Source organism: Acyrthosiphon pisum, chromosome A1, assembly GCF_005508785.2.
Source record: "Acyrthosiphon pisum isolate AL4f chromosome A1, pea_aphid_22Mar2018_4r6ur, whole genome shotgun sequence".
Lineage (NCBI taxonomy): Eukaryota > Metazoa > Arthropoda > Insecta > Hemiptera > Aphididae > Acyrthosiphon > Acyrthosiphon pisum.
In genome coordinates this window covers 167996247-168018065 of record NC_042494.1, presented here as the reverse complement: position 1 = coordinate 168018065, position 21819 = coordinate 167996247, and the positions used below count along the sequence as shown (strand labels likewise).

The 21819-nt window shown below is 26.4% G+C and overlaps 1 protein-coding gene across 1 annotated transcript; it reads right to left on the bottom strand.

Moving 5' to 3' along the window:
- Window positions 1–3467: 3467 nt before the first annotated feature.
- Window positions 3468–13157, bottom strand: LOC100159897. Its single transcript, XM_001946898.5, is given in 11 exon segments — window positions 3468–3861; window positions 3952–4171; window positions 4249–4468; window positions 5296–5328; window positions 5331–5926; window positions 5997–6156; window positions 8997–9186; window positions 9278–9497; window positions 9575–9797; window positions 12173–12895; window positions 12898–13157. Coding segments are annotated over 11 exon segments (2997 nt in total). The 5' UTR covers window positions 13024–13157; the 3' UTR covers window positions 3468–3575.
- Between the last annotated feature and the right edge of the window lie 8662 nt (window positions 13158–21819).

Genomic DNA, 21819 nt, shown 5'->3' with positions numbered 1-21819 from the left:
CTTGATAATATTTCAATTCATTATCTAATATCAAAACTAATAATAATGGATACATTTAATTATATTCGATACCACGATGAGAATATTAATACAATCAGTTTTCACTATATGATTAATTATGACGTGCGAGTGTTTATGTATGTATTAGTTTACTTACATTTTGTATGCCTACTCATTGGAGGTTTTAAATGTATGGCACCGGCTTGTATGACGTTTTGAGAAAAAGGTCTCGAAGCCTCACTTATGAAATGGTTATTTAGAAAAGTCGGTGACGGATGAACAGTAACCGTTACCCAATACTACGATCTATATACGGTCTTTTACTATCTTATCCATTTGTCAACACTCAAAAACATCATACTATACAATGCGGTGTTTAAAAAACTTTGTACAAATGTCTTAGGAATGACGTGATAAGTATAAAAATGGGAAATTGTTGCTGGATTTGGGCTGTCATCGGAAATAAATCATTTTTGAAACGTTACCATTGGTGATGAAACCAAATAAATTAAAGTCAAGTTTAACATAAGTACCTAACTAGCCAAACACAATTGACAATCGTAACACAGAGTATTAGTGATGAGTACCTATACGTTGAAATTGAAATTTTCTTTTTCTTCCATTATTTTATTTAACTGGACGTTTTATACACTGCGTCACACATACGTTTAATTGTAAAGATTTCTAAAGATTCAGTTCCATAAGAACCATTTTTTTCAGAGTTGAAAAAACTGAATAATGGTAATGATTAATAAGATACATTAATAATTGTCTTGTTTTAATTCTTATCAAACAATAATAGAATATTATACATTCTCAAATCAATATGTTATAATAATGGTTGATGTCTTATGTAATAGTAGATAAGTATAGTTGCAATCTATATTATAATTGCAAATACTGTACTTAAATGCAATTTGTGGATTTTATTATTATATTATTATACCTATTACATTTACACGAATAAATAATGCTATACTCTCGGTTGTACCAAAACATTTTTGCACTAGATAATTAAAATAATACGTAGGTAACCAAAGATGGTCGGTTTTACTACACAATATATTACATAATATATTATTATGATAACATTAAATAATTCCAACACTGAACTCTGTGTATATATGATTTAATTACACTATATTAAAATATTGTTTTGTAGCATGGAGTATAATATTCACTGAACTGTGTACCTCACACCACTTTGACATGCAAGTTACTCATTTTGGATTATACGTCTCCACATTTAAAACTAGGTTACGATGTGATCGATGTAAGTATTATGTAACCTGTTACCATAATATATGTAGCTAAGAAGTCATATTGACATTTCATCAATTTTAAAAACAAGAAAATAATAATTATTGTTAGCAAATTGTCGTAATTTAAAATTTGAACCAAATACTTATATAAAAAAATTCTAAATATTATTAAGCAGTAGTATCGATATTTTAAAATTACTATAAGGAAATTTATAAGAAAAATGATTCTGATCGAAGACTAGATGTCAGTCAGCCTATGATATTACTAAGTACCTATAAATAATGATATTATTGTGAATAAAGTAATTTATATATTATAAACTATTTACGAGGAACTTTGTTTTAAATTTTCAATCCTCAGCTATAAAAGATGAACATTTTATACATTTTTACCTACAAAATAATTTTAGATTCTGGGTGGAGCGATGAATGTATTGATTTTACAATTATGTGTGTTTTTTTTTTAATTTTTAATTTTTGTGTCTAAATGACCTTTTAAGACGGTAAAAGTGATTAGATTTTCTTCAACAGTATCTTTTCTGATAGGAAATTAAATCTAGTTGGTCCGTTGGGTGGTCAAATTATGCAGTAGTTTTCAAAAGAAAAATGACGGTAAACCGAGAATTTTTACGCAAAATTTCTTTTAGGCAAAATCGAATTTAGTTTTTGTTGTAACTCTAAAACAAATGACCGTAGATATGAAATATTGACTGAATGTTCATATTAGAATACACCATACAATTTTTAAAATATTATGATTTGTTTTGAACTGCTTAGGACATTTTCAGTTTTAATTTTTTTTTAGGTTTTATTCCTTTGAATGTCAATAACATTTTATTTGTCAGGTAAAAAAGATCGAAAATGTAATAAATTGTTAAAATTATATTTGAAAAATATTAAAAATCCATGCTCATAATTTTTTTAAGTTAAAATCTTCATAAAGTACGTAAAAATCTTGAAAATGAGCAAATTATTTTGAGTTAGAAATTCATAAAAAAATGTTAAGATTTGAAAATGTAATACAAGATTTCTCATAAAACTTTTTCAAGAAAGTCAAATTAAATTAAATTTTTTATGAACGTTTGAAGTTTATATTCTTACAACATTGGATATTTTTAAAACATTTGAACATTGGATATTCATTCGCTTTCTCATGTAGCAATTTTGTTATAATATTGTTTTAATTCAAAAACGATATAGGTACTGTTGATACATGATAATTTCACTGAATGTTTATATTCTTATTTTCTATACACCATCAAATGTTGAAAATATTGTGACTCGTTTTAGGATCTTTACGGACAATTTCAAATTTCATTTTTTTTTAGTTTTTTCTATAAATATCAGTAAAATTTTATTTGTTTTGTAAAAAAGCGTGAAAATTTAATACAATGCTCCTGACATATTAGTACAAAAATAAATTATTGACATTACATATTGTTTATAATTAGATACAAGAATAAATGATGACTACTGAAATATATAATAATAAATAATAAATAATTGTATAGACAATGTAAAGAACAAACAAAAAATAATGGGAAAAGGGGGAGTGATTAATTTCCAATGTAACATCTGATGGAAGTTTTATTACGATATTTCTAATTATTTGTAATTCAAAACAACCAATTAGAACTAGACATAAGCTAAAAAAACTTTGCACTGTTAAAAACGTATAATATGATATTTTAAAGTTAACAATGTTAGTATAATTAAGTAAACTTCGTTGGTATTATGGCACTGGTATAAACTTGTAGGATAGTATTTGTTTCAATTGAAGTTTGTCAATTTGGTTTTCTTTTTACCATTTCTAATAAATATTTCTTTTTCATTTATACTTGTTCTGCGAGTATTTAAGTTAATTATATTATGTTGTACAAATCTTTTTAGTACCTACATCAATATCGATCAACATTATTTTTTACGTTTTTATGGAAACGAAATATGGATACTGTGATTATATTTTATCAGTCAAGATTAAATTATCTTGAATTAAAAAAACCCGGGCCGCAACTCATCTGTATCCAAAATAAACTTAGGCCGCAAATAGGATTAGACCTTTTTTCGTAGTTATCATTAGGACGCAACTAGTATGCAGCCAAATCCTCAATAGATCATTGTACGATTCGTAAAAGGGTAATTCACTCGTAGTGTGACCAAAAACGACCTATTAACTCCAAATAAAATTATATCTGATTTCAATAATTGTTAAACAAAAATATATAATATTTGTATTTTATAGAATATGAATTATTGTAACTGTAAAACTATAAATACTTAAAATCAAATCTTTATTATATATTTACAACTAATTTATTCAGATTTTGTTTTAATGTATAACACATTTTTCCAAATATGTTTATGAAACATTTTTATCATTACATACGTTATAATTACACTAATACATATAAATACTATCATCGCAGCGATCACATCCAATAAAAGGTATTGGTACCAAGTTAGATTAAATGAGTGAGGTGTCAAATGCGGAGCACCTTTATGACGAATTACATATTCGGTCCAGTAGAGTATTGACTGTTCCGGTGACATTGGTCGGTTTTTGAATATATCCGAAGCGATTTTAGCGTTTCGCATATACCTTTGAAATACATTTTTGTTGAAACAAAATTGATTTACATTTTAAATATTGTTATTTTGTTAGTTTAAAAATAAATCACGACAAACTCACTTTTCATCATTTACTAGTTCTAATACATTTCTCAAAAAAGTATCCTTTTTCACAGATAAAATATCCACGGAAATGGCCATTCCAGCGTCAACCAAGTTAGCTATATTCCTTGGCTGATCGTAAAATAATGGAAATCCGAGAACTGGAACACCAGCATCCACTGTTTCATATACTCCTGACATACCTCCATGACTGATGAATAATTTTACATTAGGGTGCACTTAAAGTCAAAATACATTTATATAAACAAAATACTAACTCATGTAATACATAATATATTTGAATATAAAATATTACATAGAATTTCCCGTTGAGGTAACCATTTTCTAGTCATTACATTTTTTGGTTTATTCACCATGTCTCCTTCATATTTCCATAATATTCTCTGAGGAACTTGGGCTAATGCTTCCTTCAGTGCATTTATTATATAATCAGGCGATGTTGACATATTAACAACTGAACCTAATGTGAACAAAATTACCCCATCCTGAGAATTGTCAATGAATTCTAATATATCCTAAAATAAAAAATAATATATTATAATTATTAGGTATTATGTATGTAATTTTTTTTATTTGTGAAATTGTTTATTTTTCTTATAACAATTTGAATTAATTATTTTCAATAAATTGTTTCAAAATATTTTTATTTTTATATGATATAATATTCCATTAAATTAAGGGAACAATAATACCCTAAAAAAAAGGAGAATCATTTTAAGAATATTTATTAATTATATTAGGTTGAGAAAGCTGTGCAGTGCGATACTGGCGATTATGAAATCCTATTTTCACACCAACGTTATTACTTAGCATAGGTATACTTGTACACTTAATCATTTCATGAAAAGATTTTACGTATTGGTTTACCTAACCGTTCGTAAAAATATTACAAAATATGTATTAGTAGTATCATTAACTTCTCTTTCTAAATTAATTTTTTTTTTTGATATTTTCATTGTGTCATCGAATATTATTAAATGTATTCCGTTATTTTAATAAAATTATCACTTAAAAAATATTTTTGAAGTGAAACGTCTTTATACAGGGTTGGCCGTCACGGAGATAGCGTAGTGGCCAATTAAAAAAACGCTATCCATAAATTTGTCATCTCTGTCTTACACACGTACATCTTTGTTCACTAGCTTTTTTTTATTATTATTTTTCGTCGTTATAATTTTTTGATAAAATATTTTAAAATGATTATTTTCTTAAATATAACGGGACACATTTAATTAAATTTGATAGCACAATGAGAATATTAATATAATTATTAATTAGTGTTCACTGTTCACTCTATGAATAATTATTACGTGAGTGTTTGTAAGTGTATTATCGTACTTACATTTGGTATACTCTTTGGAGGTTTCAAATGTATGCGCCTCCGACTTGTATGATGTTTTGAGGAAAAGGTCTCGAAGCCTCACTAATGAAATGACTATTTAGAAAAGTCAGTGACGGTTGAACAGTAGTCGTTACCCAATTATACGGTCTATTGGTCGTATACTTTCTTATCCATTTGTCAACACTCAAAAACATCATACTATACCCCAATAATAAAGTGTTTAAAAACCTTTGTACAAATGTCTTTGGAATGGAGTGATAAGTATATAAATGGGAAATTGTTGCCGGATTTGGGATGTCACCGGAAATAAATCGTTCTTGAAATGTTACCATTGGCGATGAAACCAAATAAATTAAAGGTAAATTTAACTTACTAGCCAAATACAATTCACAATCGTAACCCAGCGTTTCAATGATCAGTACGTCAAAATTTAAATGTTCTTTTTCTTCTATTAATTTATTTAACTGAACGCTTTTATACACTGCGTCACACATAAATATACGTTTAGTTCTAATGAATTCAATCATTGCCATCGGAGGTCCCCATAAATCCACTGCATCAACTAAATTTAATTCAACCAATGTTGCATGATCATTTGATGTATCTATCTCTGTATAGTTGTCTCGGTCACCTTCAGGAAATGGTGTAAACACAGTAACATGATGTCCATTATTTGACAGGACACGAAGTATAGAACTTACATAATTCCAATGACTTCTTCCAGCAATTGTTTCTACGGCCAATATTCTTGCGGATTCTACTGGTAATATCCTCGAGCCAACGAAAGTATGCAGTAGGAGAATTGAAAATAAATATACGTACAACGTATTTAGTTTCCTCGTCATAGTTAAGTATTGTTAACTATAGACACCACAAAAAAATATATGTTAATTTGTAACAGTTTATTTTGTAGAATATTATTCAACTGTTTAAGAACCATTCGTTCATAATTGAAAAAAGCGAATAATGATCAATATGATACATTAATACTTGTCTTGTGTTAATACAATATCAACAACCAATAGAATATTATACATTTTCAAATCAATATGTTATACTGATGATGTATGTCTTATGTAATAATTAAGTAAGTATAGTTACAATCTATATTATAATTACAATTAATATATACCTACTTATATTATGCAATTTATAGAATACAAATCATGATAAGGTACTATTATTGTTAGGTATTATCATTATCGAATAGGTCAGAGAAACAAAATGTTCGTGTTAAGACTTAAGTTATTTTATTGTAATTCCAAAAATATTAGTCACCGGTACTTGACAGTTGACACTTTTTAGAATTACGTATGTTATTAATTATTTTACACAATACAATTTCTAACATATTTAAATCCATGTTTAACTTTATTTTAATAATGTGATTATTAATTATTGTAATGGTACCACGTAACTATACCCAATCTTTACCTATATTTCTGTTATAAATAAAAATCGTATATTTTATAATATTATTATATTATACCTATTAGATTTACACGAATAAACGTATGCTATTCTCGGTCGTTCTAAAAATGTATTGCGCTAGATAATTAACATAATGCGTAAACAAAAATGATCGGTTATAATACACTACCGATAGATTACATATATTATTATGATAACATTAAATAAGTCCAACACTGAACTCTGTTTATCTATGATTTAATTACACTATATTAAAATATTTTTGTAGCATGGAGTATATAATATTCACTGAACTGTGTACCTCGCACCACTTTGGCATGCAAGTTACACACTGCGAATTAGACTCTCCACATTTTAAACTAGTTTACAATAATACGATGTAATCAATGTAAGTATTATGTTACCATAATATAAGTACTTATGTTTTATTTTCAAAATCGTCTATTTTGAAAACAAGAAAATAATTATATTAGCAAATTGTCGTAATTAAAAATTTGAACTAAATGCTTATATAAAAATGTTTTAAATATTATTATGTACTATAGATATTTTAAAATGACTATAAAGAAACTTATAATAAACCTTTTATTAAATTTGTAAGCTTTTTACCAATCATACAATTCAATTCGAAATCAATAAAAAAGTAAACTTAAAATAGATGGGTAAGTGAGTGTCGATCTGCTATACAGTTGGTTACTAGTGACTTACTGTAATAGAATATGTAAAATTTTTATTTAATTATAAATTTCATTGCATAAGAAAAACGATTCTGATCGAAGACTGTCCGTAGTCTATGAAATTACTAAGTATATTTAAAGACATTATTGTGAATAAAGTAATTTATATATTATAAATTATTTACACGGAACCTATTGCAAACAGGCCTGTTTTAAATTTTCAATCCTTGGCTATAAAAGTTGAACATTTAAAAACAAAATAATTTTTTAATTTTAAATTTGATACATCATTTTGTCAAAATTCAAACCTTAAATACTTATAAAAAAACCACGGCTATTTATTTTTAATATTTTTAAACTGCTCTTGTTACAATATATCCGAAGCAGTATATTAAATTTTCACATTTTTTGACCCAACAAATGGAATTTTATTGACGTAATTTATAGAAATGAAAAACTAAAGAAATTGAAATATTTTTTTAAATTTTATAATGTATTGGAATTGATAAAAGAAACATATTATTATGGTGCAAATTTAAAGTATCTACAGTTCTTAATTTTAGAATTACAACAAAATAAGAAAATCACTACAAGAGAAATCGACTAAATATTATCCAAATGTTGTAAAAATTCAATTTCCAAAGCTCATAATAATTTAATTTAACTTTTTGACATTCATTTTTTGATAAAGGTAGAAAAACTTAGATTTTTAGATTTAAAAAAGAAATATTTTTAGGAATAACCAACTCAAATTAATTTGCAAATTTTCGTGATTTTGTCAAAATTTGAACTTTAAATTAAAATGCTTATAAATCAACATTGTGACTAAGTATTTTTAATATTTTTATGCAATTGTAACAATATAATACTAGGAGTCATGTATTAAATTTTTAAGCTTTTGACCCAATGAATACACTTTTAAGTTTTATTGACATTTACAGAAAAAATATAAAAAAAATTGGAAACTAAAAAGCAAAAAAAACTACACAGCTCAAAACAAGTAAAAATATTTTGAAAATGTTATGGTATTTTTACTATTGACAACACCCCCAAAGTCCCAACTATATTCACTTTACTTCTAGAAAAGATGTTGAAGAATATCTAAGCATTATTATTGTCCTAAAAGGTAATGACATATTATTATACAAAAGAAAATTCACACACATGTACACACAGGACACATCATTATTAAATCAATATATTTATCAAGCGATTTCTATTTGTTTTGTATACAAAAAATCAGTCGATTAAAAATGATATACAAATTGTCTTTATTGATATTATAATATAATTGTACATTGAAATATAATTTCTGCTCTAAAAAAAATGTTTGTTTATCTTTGTTACAAAGGAAATAGGTTGAATGGCTGGTGCCACTGACAAAAAGCTGGTGGCTTACAAGATAAGCATATGATGTGTTGGGAAAATAGCATTTATATTCAAACAGTTTTTGCAAGGGGTTGCGCAACTATCATTACTTAAATCTATAAAACTAACTTATTCCGATTTTGATTTAATATTCAGAACATTTTCCCAAATAAGATTATGAAACATTATTATAAATTTATATGCTATTAATAGACTAATACATACAAATACTATCATCGCAGCGATCACATCTAATAAAAGGTATTGATACCAAGTTAGATTAAGTGAGTGAGGTAGCAAATGCGGGGCACCTTTATGACGAATTACATATTCAGTCCAGAAGAGTATTGACTGTTCCGCTGACATTGGTCGGTTTTTGAATATATCCGAAGCGATTTTAGCGTTTCGCATATACCTTTGAAATACATTTTTGTTAAAACCAAATTTGATTTACATTTTAAATATTGTTATTGTGTTAGTTAAAAAATAAATCACAACAAACTCACTTTTTATCATTAACTAGTTCCAATACATTTCTCAAAAATGTATCCTTTTTCACAGATAAAATATCCATGGAAATGGCCATTCCAGCGTTAACCAAGTTAGCTATATTCCTTGGCTGATCGTAAAATAATGGAAACCCGAGAACTGGAACGCCAGCATCCACTGTTTCATATACTCCTGACATACCTCCATGACTGATGAATAATTTTACATTAGGGTGCACTTAAAGTCAAAATACATTTATATAAACAAAATACTAACTCATGTAATACATAATATATTTGAATATAAAATATTACATAGAATATCCCGTTGAGGTAACCATTTTCTTATCATTACATTTTTTGGTTTATTCACCATGTTTTCTGCTTCATATTTCCATAATATTCGTTGGGGAACTTCGGCTAATGCTTCCTTCAGTGGATTCATTATATAGTCAGGAGATGTAGACATATTAACAACTGACCCTAATGTGAACACAATTACACCATGTGGAGAATTTTCAATAAATTCTAATATGTCCTAAAACAACAATAATAATTATCATTTACTACGTATACATGATACGAGTTGAACCGTTCTTAATTTAAACCAATTTTATGACCTAAATTTCCTGACTTGTTTACATTTGTGTGATAAGATAGCATATTTTCCATAATCGTAATAACTGAACCTAATGTGAACAAAATTACTCCGTGTGGAGAATTTTCAATAAATTCTAATATATCCTTAAATAAAACTAATTATATATCAGAAGTGAAATTATTAATTTTTGCAAATAAAAAATATGTATTAAGTTATTGTGATATTAAGGTTCTAAATATTTCTATTATAAATCATTTCATTAAATTCAGTGAAAAATAATGCAAAATAATAAACTAATAGTACTTATGTGTTATTTAATAATGCTTTATCTAACTGAACAGTGTGATATGATGAATGACTTTTTAGACGAGTATTGAAGTGCAAGTTTAGATAATTTTAAACAGTTAAAATCAACAACATTTTTTTTCTTCATATATTTCGAGTTGTGGGGTAAAATTTTGAGAAATATCTGTCTTATTCCAATCTGCGCATCTGATCTTTTCAAACTTATTATTAATATTAACAACAACTGCTCGTTTTTAATTCAATTTTTATGTTAAAAATACCATAAATATATTGTACTAAGAAATATTAAATAAAATATATTATTAACTCACTGTTCGAGTGTGCCAATTTCCAGGTTTCTAAAGTTTATTAATAAAACGCAATAAATAAAAAGAAACCAACAATAAAATATCAATTGTCTTGACTATGAACTGGCCACTAGCCGACGGACAAAAAACAAATAAAAAAAAATTTGCTCATGTCTTAAAAATCTGAGACATTGTCATAATGCAGTCAACATGTTCAACGTGCATTCATTAATTTATTGTATGTAGTAGCATAACATTTAGAGTCTCAGACCTTGAGATAATATAACAATTCTTGCTTAGGTATAGGTAGTGATGTCAATTTTCATGAAAATTTTATAATTTATCATATTAATTTCTATTCAAATAAATCTTTTGATATTATATAGTTGTAGTATATTTAACCTTCATAATTATATTTTTAAATATGTAATTTTATTACTATTTACCCATTTTAATATAATTTTGGTATTATTCTAATGAATATAATATAGTAAATTCAAAATACAAATCATTAAATATATATATAATATATATCTATATCAATATATAATATTTAACTCGGTAATAAATGTGCATTTTTATCTTTTATTAAAAATGTTGTATTTTTACTTCAGTATAATTGAATTTCAATTTTTAACGGAGGTAATTTATCGTTTGAATCACTTCCTCAATTTTACCCAAATTATATTTTTTTTTATTATAAGTGTTTTGTTTGAATCTGACGTTATACTTGTTACAATGTAATTTTATAAAGTATTTAAATATATTTAAACTTAAAAATTAATTAATTTAAAGTAGAAAAAAACCAAATTTTCAAAATTTTCAAGTTTTCAAAGAAAGTTGAAAATTTTCAGAAATGTTCAATGAAAAAAAAAATTCAAGCTTACATCTCTAGAAATTACATTGTGTATCAAGATGACAAGATAAATAAATTTAAACTTATCTAGTAAAAAGGCAACTAGGCAACAAGTATAATAATAATTTAGGATGTAACTATAATATAAATATCGTCAATGGGTGCTATGACAACATTAGTTAGGTAATAGTTTTTAGTAATGACATAGTAACTAATGAGTAATGATAAATAGGTATGAGTATTATGTCTCATAATAATAGTGTTTATAGCAATTTAAATTAATAGATATTATGTAAACATTTTTTTATAATTAAGAATTACATTCCTATTTAAAGCGATCCACGTAAAATGCAATAGTATGCAAAATTATATTATAAGCAATTTTTTTTTAAATACCGTGTTTTTGTTTCACCATCTGGATAGGCAATCGATAGGTAGGTAGGTAGTCAAAATAATCTGGGGATCTGGGGGTAGCAAGATCAAATCCATGAGGGTGGGCGGCTGTATCAAATAATCCCCTTCCTTCAACAAACTGGACTGTTCAAATTAATTTGAGTTTCCTTTCATTGTTTAACATACTAATTCTACCACTGTTACCTAGTACATAACTCTTTGTAATATATATATATATATATTGCCCAATGGCCTTGAGGCCGAGGGTTTATCTTTATAATAAAAAAAAATTAATTTAAGAAAAATACAAAAAAAATTAATTTTCAAAATTCTCAAGTTTTCAAAGAAAGTTGAAAATGTTCAATGAAAAAAAATTTTCAATTGAAAATTTTCAAGCTTACATACCTAGGTATAGGTGACCATACTCCCCCCAGTCTACTCTATGTGTATTGTTGTATTATTTTACTTACATTTGGTATACTCTTTGGAGGTTTCAAATGTATGCCGCCGACTTGTATGAAGTTTTGTGGGAATGGTCTCGAAGCCTCACTTATGAAATGACTATTTACAAAAGTCAGTGACGGTCGCACAGTACTTGTTTCCAAATCGTATGGTCTATTGGCTGTATACTGTCTTACCCATTTGTCATAGCCAAAAAGGATCATACTATACCCCAATAATGCAGTGTTTAAAAATCTTTGTACAAATGTCATAGGAATGGCGTGATCAGCATATAAATGTGAAATTATCGCTGGATTTGGGATGTCACCGAAAATAGAACGTTCTGCGAATGTTACCATTGGAGATGAAATCAAATAAATCAAAGGCAAGTTCAACTTATTAGCCAAATACAAATCACAATCATATCCAACATTTTCAATCATGAGTACATCGAAATTGGAAGTTTCATTATCTTTAATTATTTTATTTAACTGATCATTTTTATACACTTGATCACATATACATGTACGTTTGGTTTTAATGAATTTGATCAACGACATCGGATGTGACCATAAATCCAATGCATCGATTAAATCCATTGCTGCAAATACTGTTTCATGTTCAATAGACGTATCCACTTCCGTATAGTTGTCTCGGTCGCCTTCGGGAAATGGTGTAAACACAGTAACATGATGGCCATTATTTGACAAAACACGGAGTATAGCACTTACGTAATTCCAATGACTGAATGACTTTTACCAGCTATTGATTCTACGGCCAATATTCTTGCTGTTTCTACTGGTAATATTCTCGAGCTGACAAACGTATACACTAAGAAAATTAAACATATATAAATGTATAACACACTTGGTTTCCTCATAATAGTTATTGTTAGTTATAAACACTGCAAAATACGAGATTTAAATATCGTAAGTGCTTGTAGAATATTCAACTGTTTCTGAACCATTCGCTCAATACGAAAGAAGCGAATATCAACCATTATACATACTACGTGTGTTAATAAATTATCATTAACTATTTGATTATTAAATTATCAACAACTACTTGAATATTATATTATCTTAAAACGATATTTGCATAATACATTTTGACTAACGTCTTAAAATAAAAATTACATAAGTATGTATTTTTTATAATTATTAAAAATATTAAGCTCGTAATTCGCAACAGAAAAATGATGATGATATATCTTATAATTTTATATATATTAAGGTAAAAGCTACATTTTTTAAGATATTATTTTGAGTGCATTTTACCACTGCTGTCCCTCAGTTAAATTGAATGACCTAAAAGTCAATAAACAAGTTTTAATCAACATTTTTTTCAATTTCCTTTTACTTAATCAGGTTAGGATCAATTAATTGATTTGGTGGATTTTCGTTGTTATTTTAAGCGATCATAAGCAGAAGGAAGTGCGATCACTGGATGGTTTCTTCCCTCGCCCTATTCATGTTTAATTATTGGTGGGTATAATACCTAATTGTTATAATCAGTAAAAAGATATGTGGTGTTTATGGTCCCACATAAGTAAATAACAGATATTATTGTTTTGTATAATTTAATTAAACTGGTGTTACCCATGGTCGTATAAAATCAACCTCCATAGTCAAGCAGCCAACTTCTTTATTTTCTACATTTTTATAAACAACTTTCACTTTATATTTTCCATAAAAATATGTTTTGGAAAAGTTAGTATTTTCCAATTTCTTTAAGTCAATCCCTGATGTGATAAATGTGCCATGTAAAAATTTAGAAAAAAAATCGTTACAAATATATACAAGTTTGATACCAAAGATTGTTAGTTTTTTAATTACTATATTTTAATGATTAATAAAATGGTCCCACAATAGCATAACAATATGTGATCAATTTGCATTATTAGTTATTGATATTAACTCAACAATTTCAAGTTATTAAATAATAAATAATATAAATCCATTATGGTTATTTTGAAATAATATTATTATGTTATTGTTTTTAATGTTTTATTATTACCGACGGTAGTGGACATCTATCACTTGGAATGTTAAAACTCTTGTTAATTTTAATCCAAGCATTTCCATAATAATATTTTATACTACTACATGAATTTTTTGTTTTGATGATATTTGAATTTGGTATCCAATCACCAGTTGAAATCCAAGATGTAAAGTTCATATAAAGCTACAAGTAAATATTATATTACTTTAAGTAAGATGACTACAAACATTAACGATTCGAAGGAAAATTAAAATAACTAACTCATAGACAATACCTTATATTATAAAGCTTATAACTATAATATTAAGTTTACCAAGACTTGCCACTTCAGTCAAGTTTGTTTATAATTATAATCACAATAGTGATTTACATAGATTACCTATATGTTACTACAAATAATAATATAGTTTTTATTCATTTGATGTAGGTACCTAAGTAGGTAGTTAATTCCACTCGTTCTACCATTGATGATGGATACAACTAAGTGACGTGAGTCATTTCATAGAAATAAAATATGCACTCCTTATGATCTAACTAATGGAGTAGGTATGTTTAGGTATTTATAATGGTACAAACATAGTAATACAGTGATATCTTTATTTAACGAACTTCCCATTATTTCTTTAAAAGAAATATTTTTTAAAACCATAATCAGACAAATACGACTATCTAACACTGCCCAGGTGTCATCCGAAAATGTGAATTATTCAAAATCCATTCTTAGTGTACCTATTACGTTTTAGTAATAAGTTAATTCCCTCAAAATCTCAACTTATTTAGTTCTATTTCTTGGAAGCACGTTAGTTATGCATCAGTCAGAAATTATTTTATTATATTACCTATTTTATACAGATTCTGTTGAATACATTTCTCTATATAGTAATACTTTTTTTTTTTGCCTTTCGAGATGCAATATGGAAGTTTATGTGTAATGCCTATGCAAATCTTAAATTATTAATTATATATTTACTTGCTGTGAGAGTATCGTCAAAAGGTATCAAATATGTCACATTCCCTTTTAACTCCGTTACATTACATGTCTTTTTACTTAAATGTCAATTAAATTGAAGTGAATAGATTTTTGTTGATACACACTAGTAGTATATTTTATTATACACCAAACGATATTCTTCCTATAATGAGAGTTTATCTATTTATAATTAATAATTATACAAATATACTTACTAAGAAATCTCAAATATAAATTATGGCCATTAACGTAATCATCGAAAAAATTATTTATGTTTAATAAATCAAGCAGAATATTACTGACCGCAGGCAAGTTTGGCCTAAAAGGTTTTTGGTTTGATACGTTGAAAAAAATAAAATAAGTCCAAAAGCTTTGATTATCATTAATTTGTCTATGATTCTAACTATTATAGAGTGTTTCACACGTTTTCAACAATAAGAATAAATAGGTAGTAGACATGCGTTATTAAATATATTGATATATTTACTATTTAGAAAGATTGACATGCTTGATATGTAACCTCTAAATATTTCCGGAAATAATTATATAAATATATTCAACAGGAAAAATGTGATTACATTTTTCCGGAAATTATAAATTTACATAATTAAATAAATGGTACAAAAGGGACAAAAAAGTTACTTGTGATTCAATTGTCACAAATAAAAACATTGTAAAATTAATAAAAAACAAAAATTACGTATATTATATAATACCATGGGTGGCGATTAAAATTAAATGCAATTAATAAAATGTAAAAAAGTTAAAATTAACAATTTAAAATTGCTTGCTTAAACAAGAGCTGTCAAATATATTCATAAATTGTCCATTGTGTTCAGCCATCACAACGTATTTTGTATAATTTGTCTTGCATATTTTAATATACATATTTTAATTTGAATTGCCTATTGCAAATTAGGCTAACTTTGTTTCGTCAGAATATAACTCTAACATCATTCTTTTAAGTAGTGTCCAAATAGAAGAATGATTGTGACCTACACATTTTGAAAAACGATGGTTCTACTCTTATGTTTGGTTGTTGGTTCAATGTCCATTATCAAGGGTAGTTTGATGGACATTCCTTACTGGTTGTGTATAGAATGGTGGAATATTTTGAATATTTTTTAAATTATATTAATTATTGTATTCAATTTTAAAATAAAAATTATTATGTTGTATTACATTTATAATAATTTGTATACTGGCTTCCAATTTTATTCGGTTGTGTTTATGAGTTATAATACAGGTTTACAATTTTTTTTGGTTTTGGTTATGAGTTATAATACCAGTTTCCAATTTTATTCGGTTTTGGTTTTAAATGATAATACATTTTTCCAATTTTTTCCGGTTTCGTTTTTGAGTTTGTTTTTTGTTTCAGTTTTTTAACGGTTTTTACTGGTTCATAAAATAGCCATTCGAATCGATTTTTAAATTTATTTGAATCACGAGATCGCGCGTTCAAAAATCAGCTTTTATGTAAAGTAAACTTTTCAAAATGTTCAAAATACCTAAGACTTTCAGTTTTAATCAGTGCTCGAATTGGGAATTATTAAGTAGAGGAGCTCAATCCAACAATTTATAAACTGCGTTCCAAATTAAAAATTAGTTAACGCAGACTCGTGGGGGGCTTCACCACCCACACCCCCAACCAATTTCTAATTTTTCAATACTATATTCACCTTAGTTACAGAATTTTCTATTTCAAATTTCCAAATGTAACATATTTAACTATATGACGTGCCTATGTAACATGTAAGTAAATATGAACTTTTATTTTATATTCATCTTATTTTTCGAAATTTTTATTGATATAGAAATAATACCTGCCTACATATTTGGGTAGAAAATAAAAAAATAATAATTATCAGTGATAATATCTTAATAATTATAATTTGTGCTACTAACAGACGCATACCTATGTCAATTGTGAACACTAGTTCATAGATATTTACAAACTAATGCTCAAAACAATTTAAAAAAGAATGGATATAAGTTGTTGTAAAAGGGAAATCTTATGAATACCTACCTACCTAATGAATTTTAAATTTTTTAACATAAAAATATTTTTCATCCTATTTATGGTTTTGACTAGTAGTGATCAACCTTTTTGACTCGCGATAAACTGTTTTTGTAACAATATTTTCACGAATCGTGTCACTTTTGTAAGCCATGAAGGAAAACAAATTTAGCTTTGCGTAATATCCCGTGCATAATTGTGCATATTATTATTCAATTCATTCATAACTTATTCGAATTCATAATTATTTATAATTTATTTTTTTTCCGCAGATATTTTATAATACAATAGTTTATTGTAGGTAAATAATATCTGCAAACTACTAAATTAGGCATAAATATAAACAAACAATAATAAAAAAATTAGCAAGGTATTAGGAAATCTAAACCAGTGGTATTCAACTATTGGGTCGCGTAATCTATAAAAATGGTCGTGACAAGTCTTTTTTGTTAAAAAAAAAAAGTTTATTATATAATTAGAAATTATGAATTCGAATAAGTAATAAATGAATTGAAGAACCATATTTTACAGTAGATATAATGCGATAGTTAAAATGTCTTTTTTCTTTTATGACCTACAAATGTGACACGAGTCGTGAAAATATTGTTACAAAAACAGTGGATCGCGAGTCAAAAAGGTTGAACATTACTAGTCAAAACCATAGATAGGATGAAAAATATTTTTATACTAAAAAATGTAAACTTACTAGGTATTCATTAGGTTTATCTTTGACAAAACAATTTAGATCTACTCCAAATTTTAATAAAAATTATTTTGGGCATTAGTTTGGTCCGTCCCCCCGTCCAAGTAAAAAAAAATAGTTGGGGTACGCAAAAAAAAAATAAAAATAGTAGAGGAGCTCCGTCCCCCTGCGCACCCCCCCCCCCCCCCAATTCGAGCACTGGTTTCAACGGTCATAGTAGAAGGTTGTGTGTTATCATCTTTATTATGTCTGTCGCGTGCGATAAATGCGGTTTATCTGTGTATCCAAGCAAGAATAAAATCGTTTGATAAAGTGTAATGGAATATATCATACAAAATGTGCCAATAACTTCACGTCGCAATCTGAGAAGCTATCCTGGAAATGTGAGCCATGCATTCTTATTTCTAAAAATGAAAAGAACCTTACTATTTGTAAAAAATAAACTCTTCTATACTTATATATTTTATATATCTATCCTATGGTTCATAACAATGACATTCTTGATATTCAAGATAAACTAATTTGTAGTTATAATGTTAACAGTAGAATCTTAAATGATCTAAGGAAATTGTCTATTAATAATAATAATATATCTGTATTTTCTTTAAACATTAGTAGTATTAATGCACATCTAGATGAACATATTATGTTATATAAATGCTCATAACTGTGTTTTTGATGTTATGATTTTATGTAAAATATATATGGTTATTGCATGATTTCAATTTCAATTTAAATGGTTATATTAATATTAACTCAACGGGTTTCCTCAATAAAAGCGATGGTGTTACTAGGTTTATTAAAGATAATTTTCTAGTTTTAAATGCAAATAAACACATTATTAAAAATTGTAATGCTTTAGAAGTATCACTATTTATTAGAGGTAAACACTTAACAGTATGTGGAATTTATAGATCGCCCAATGATAATGTTGATGACTTTTTAATTAATTTCAATTTCTATTTATAAAAATTTGATAGTAAACAATATGTAATTATATGAGGAGATTTGAATATTAATATCTTAGACAATAATATAAATGTTGAAATATACAATTAATATTAGTAGTCAGCAGTCTTGTAAAGAATACTTTTATTTTGTATTCAGAATACGTATTCGAATAGTTCTTAAAAATATATTCAGAATACATATTCGAATACTTTAAAAAGTATTCGAATGCTATTAGAATACTTTATTCACAACTCATTTTTGTCAGTTATTAAACTGTTGGTAATTAACATTTATTAATTAATAATAAAAATACATCGTAATCATAAGTTATTTATAAATTTTGACAACATATAAAAATAATCATATCTGGGCCAATATTATATTTCGTTCAAAGAATAAAATCAGTGAACCAGTCGTCGTCGTCGTAAACCGTAGATAAACAACTTATCGGTAACGATAACATTAATGGCTAATGAGTAATACCTTTATAGATAAATGAAGGAAATTTTATACAAATACATATGTATTAATAAAACTCAAAACTTCGAGTTATCCACGAAAATATTCGAGTTAAACAAGATTTTTTTACATTGTTTAAATAGGAAATTCTAGGGACCGGAGTAAAAGTTCGAGGTATCGACGATTTCGAATTAAAGAAGTTCGAGATAACCAAGTTCGACTGTATAAACATAAGCATCTATTGACCAATGTAAATCATGATTATAATACCAGATATAAACGTAATATTAATATTGTTTCTAATTGTAATACAACGTTTGGTTCTCATTGTACTTTAATTGTTTGATCAAATTTATATAAAAAATTGAGTATTAATTTATTTAACTTTAAGAGTGTTAGGGAATTAAAATTTTTTTTGTATAATCTTAACTTCGATATTATTTAAACAAATCTTAACTCGTATTTTGTTAAATTTTGTTTATACTTTCTGACATTTTTGGCATAATAACATGTAGATATACTTAAATTATAATCTAGACTCTGCTCTCCCAAAACAAGCTTTGCTTCCAGGGAATGTTGCATATACTGTCTATTTTCTTGTTTTAAATGTATTGTATTCTTTTTTGCGAAATAAAAATTATTATTATTATTATTATTATTATTTTCAAAAAAAAATATGGTTTTTAAATTATATATTCGGCTTTAGTTTTAAACCATAATATTGTTACCCTAAATTTACAGCTTTCGGTTTTGAATTTAATACCGGTTTCCAATTTTTTTCGTTTTCGGTTTTAGATTATAATACCGGTATCCTATTTTTTCAGTTTCGGTTTTTAACGGATGATACCGGTATCTGAAATTAGTTTTGATACCGGTTTCAAGCCCGGTTTATTGGTTTTACATAATCAATGGGTGATTCATTTAATGTAAAATTATTATTTTTTCAAAAAGTATTATTATAACAAAGTATTTATGATATTTATTATATATATATATAAATGTTATTCATTTATCATAACTCAAACTTATATCATAATATTCAAATTTAAAATTTTTATTTTTATTAAATTAAAGTTAGTATTTAACAGGGCTTAAAACCGTTTACCGGTTCTTCACGAAAACCATTAAAAACCGTACATTTTATGAACCCTCAACTGGTTATTTATTTTATCCGCAGTCTGGAAAGTGGATATCGGTAAACGATTAACAAAAGTTTATAATGTCGTACACCAAAAAAAAATTATCAACATTTCTAAAAATCGATCATTTAGCGATACCCGGTAACCAGTATATTGCGAAAAAAGATTATTTTGTTCCAATTACCAATTATTTATTGTTATTTCAGTTTATACTTTATTTAGTAGAAAAATATATATCAGTGGGTAATAGTGTTAATACCTATATTGAAGTTATGAATTTAATTTAATTATATATAGATATACAATGTCAAAGACGTACACGCTATATGGGTAATAGCCAATAGGGATATGATGTACAAAGTATATTATAATATTTTATATTTTAGATTAAAATTAATATATTTATTATTAATAGCTGTACTGATTATTTTATATTACTGGTATCTCCTTTTGGCCGTTTTCCGTACAACGATATACATGGTTCTTTGATATTTGATTTACTTCTACAAAGTATATAATATATATATATATATATATATATATCATATTATTTACTTATCTTGGTATTACCTGCTATCATTATTATTTGTTATTATTTATTAACTCATCATTATAAATAGTTAATAATTGTTAAGTTAAAAAAATAAAAATGTTTTGTGAAAAGCGGTTAAAGTCGGTAAGTGATTATTTAAATATATCATAAACGGTTAAAAATTGGTACCTGGTAACCACTTAATTAATCTAGTGTAAGGTAACCGATAACTGGTTAACAACACTTCTTAGAACGAGAAAACTGGTCACCAGTTAGTAAAAAATGTTTGGCTCCTACCGAAGCCGATTACCTCGTATTTTAGAAACGATTTTAAGCCCTAGTATTTAATACTTCAATTTGTAATGTTGGTATTTAAAAGCAACTTTCTGAAATTTTAGATTCTGAGTGGAACGATGAATGTATTGATTTTACAATGATGTGTGTTTTTTTTTTTTTTTTTTGTGTCTGTGTACACGATAAGTAATCGAAATAATGCTTCGATTTTCAACTTCAGTATCTTGTTCGCTTGGAAAGTGAATATCGTTGGTGCATTGGGAGGTCAAAATTTAAAATTCCCAATAATTTTCAAAAGCGCCAAGAAAAACCAAAGAAAAATTAAGGAAAAACGGGAATTTTTACGCAAAATCGATTTTTCACAAAATTGAATATGGTTTTTGGTGTAACTTTAAAAAAAATGACCGTAGATACATGCAATTTTGACTGAATATTTATATTAGCATTTCCTATACACCATACAATTTTGAAAATAAGTTGACTCTTTTTGAGCCGTTTAAGGACATTTTCAGTTTTCAATTTTTTCAGTTTTTTTTTCTATAAATATCAATAATGTGTTATCTGTTTGGCCAAAAAGTAATAAAAATTTAATACAAAGCTCTTGATATAT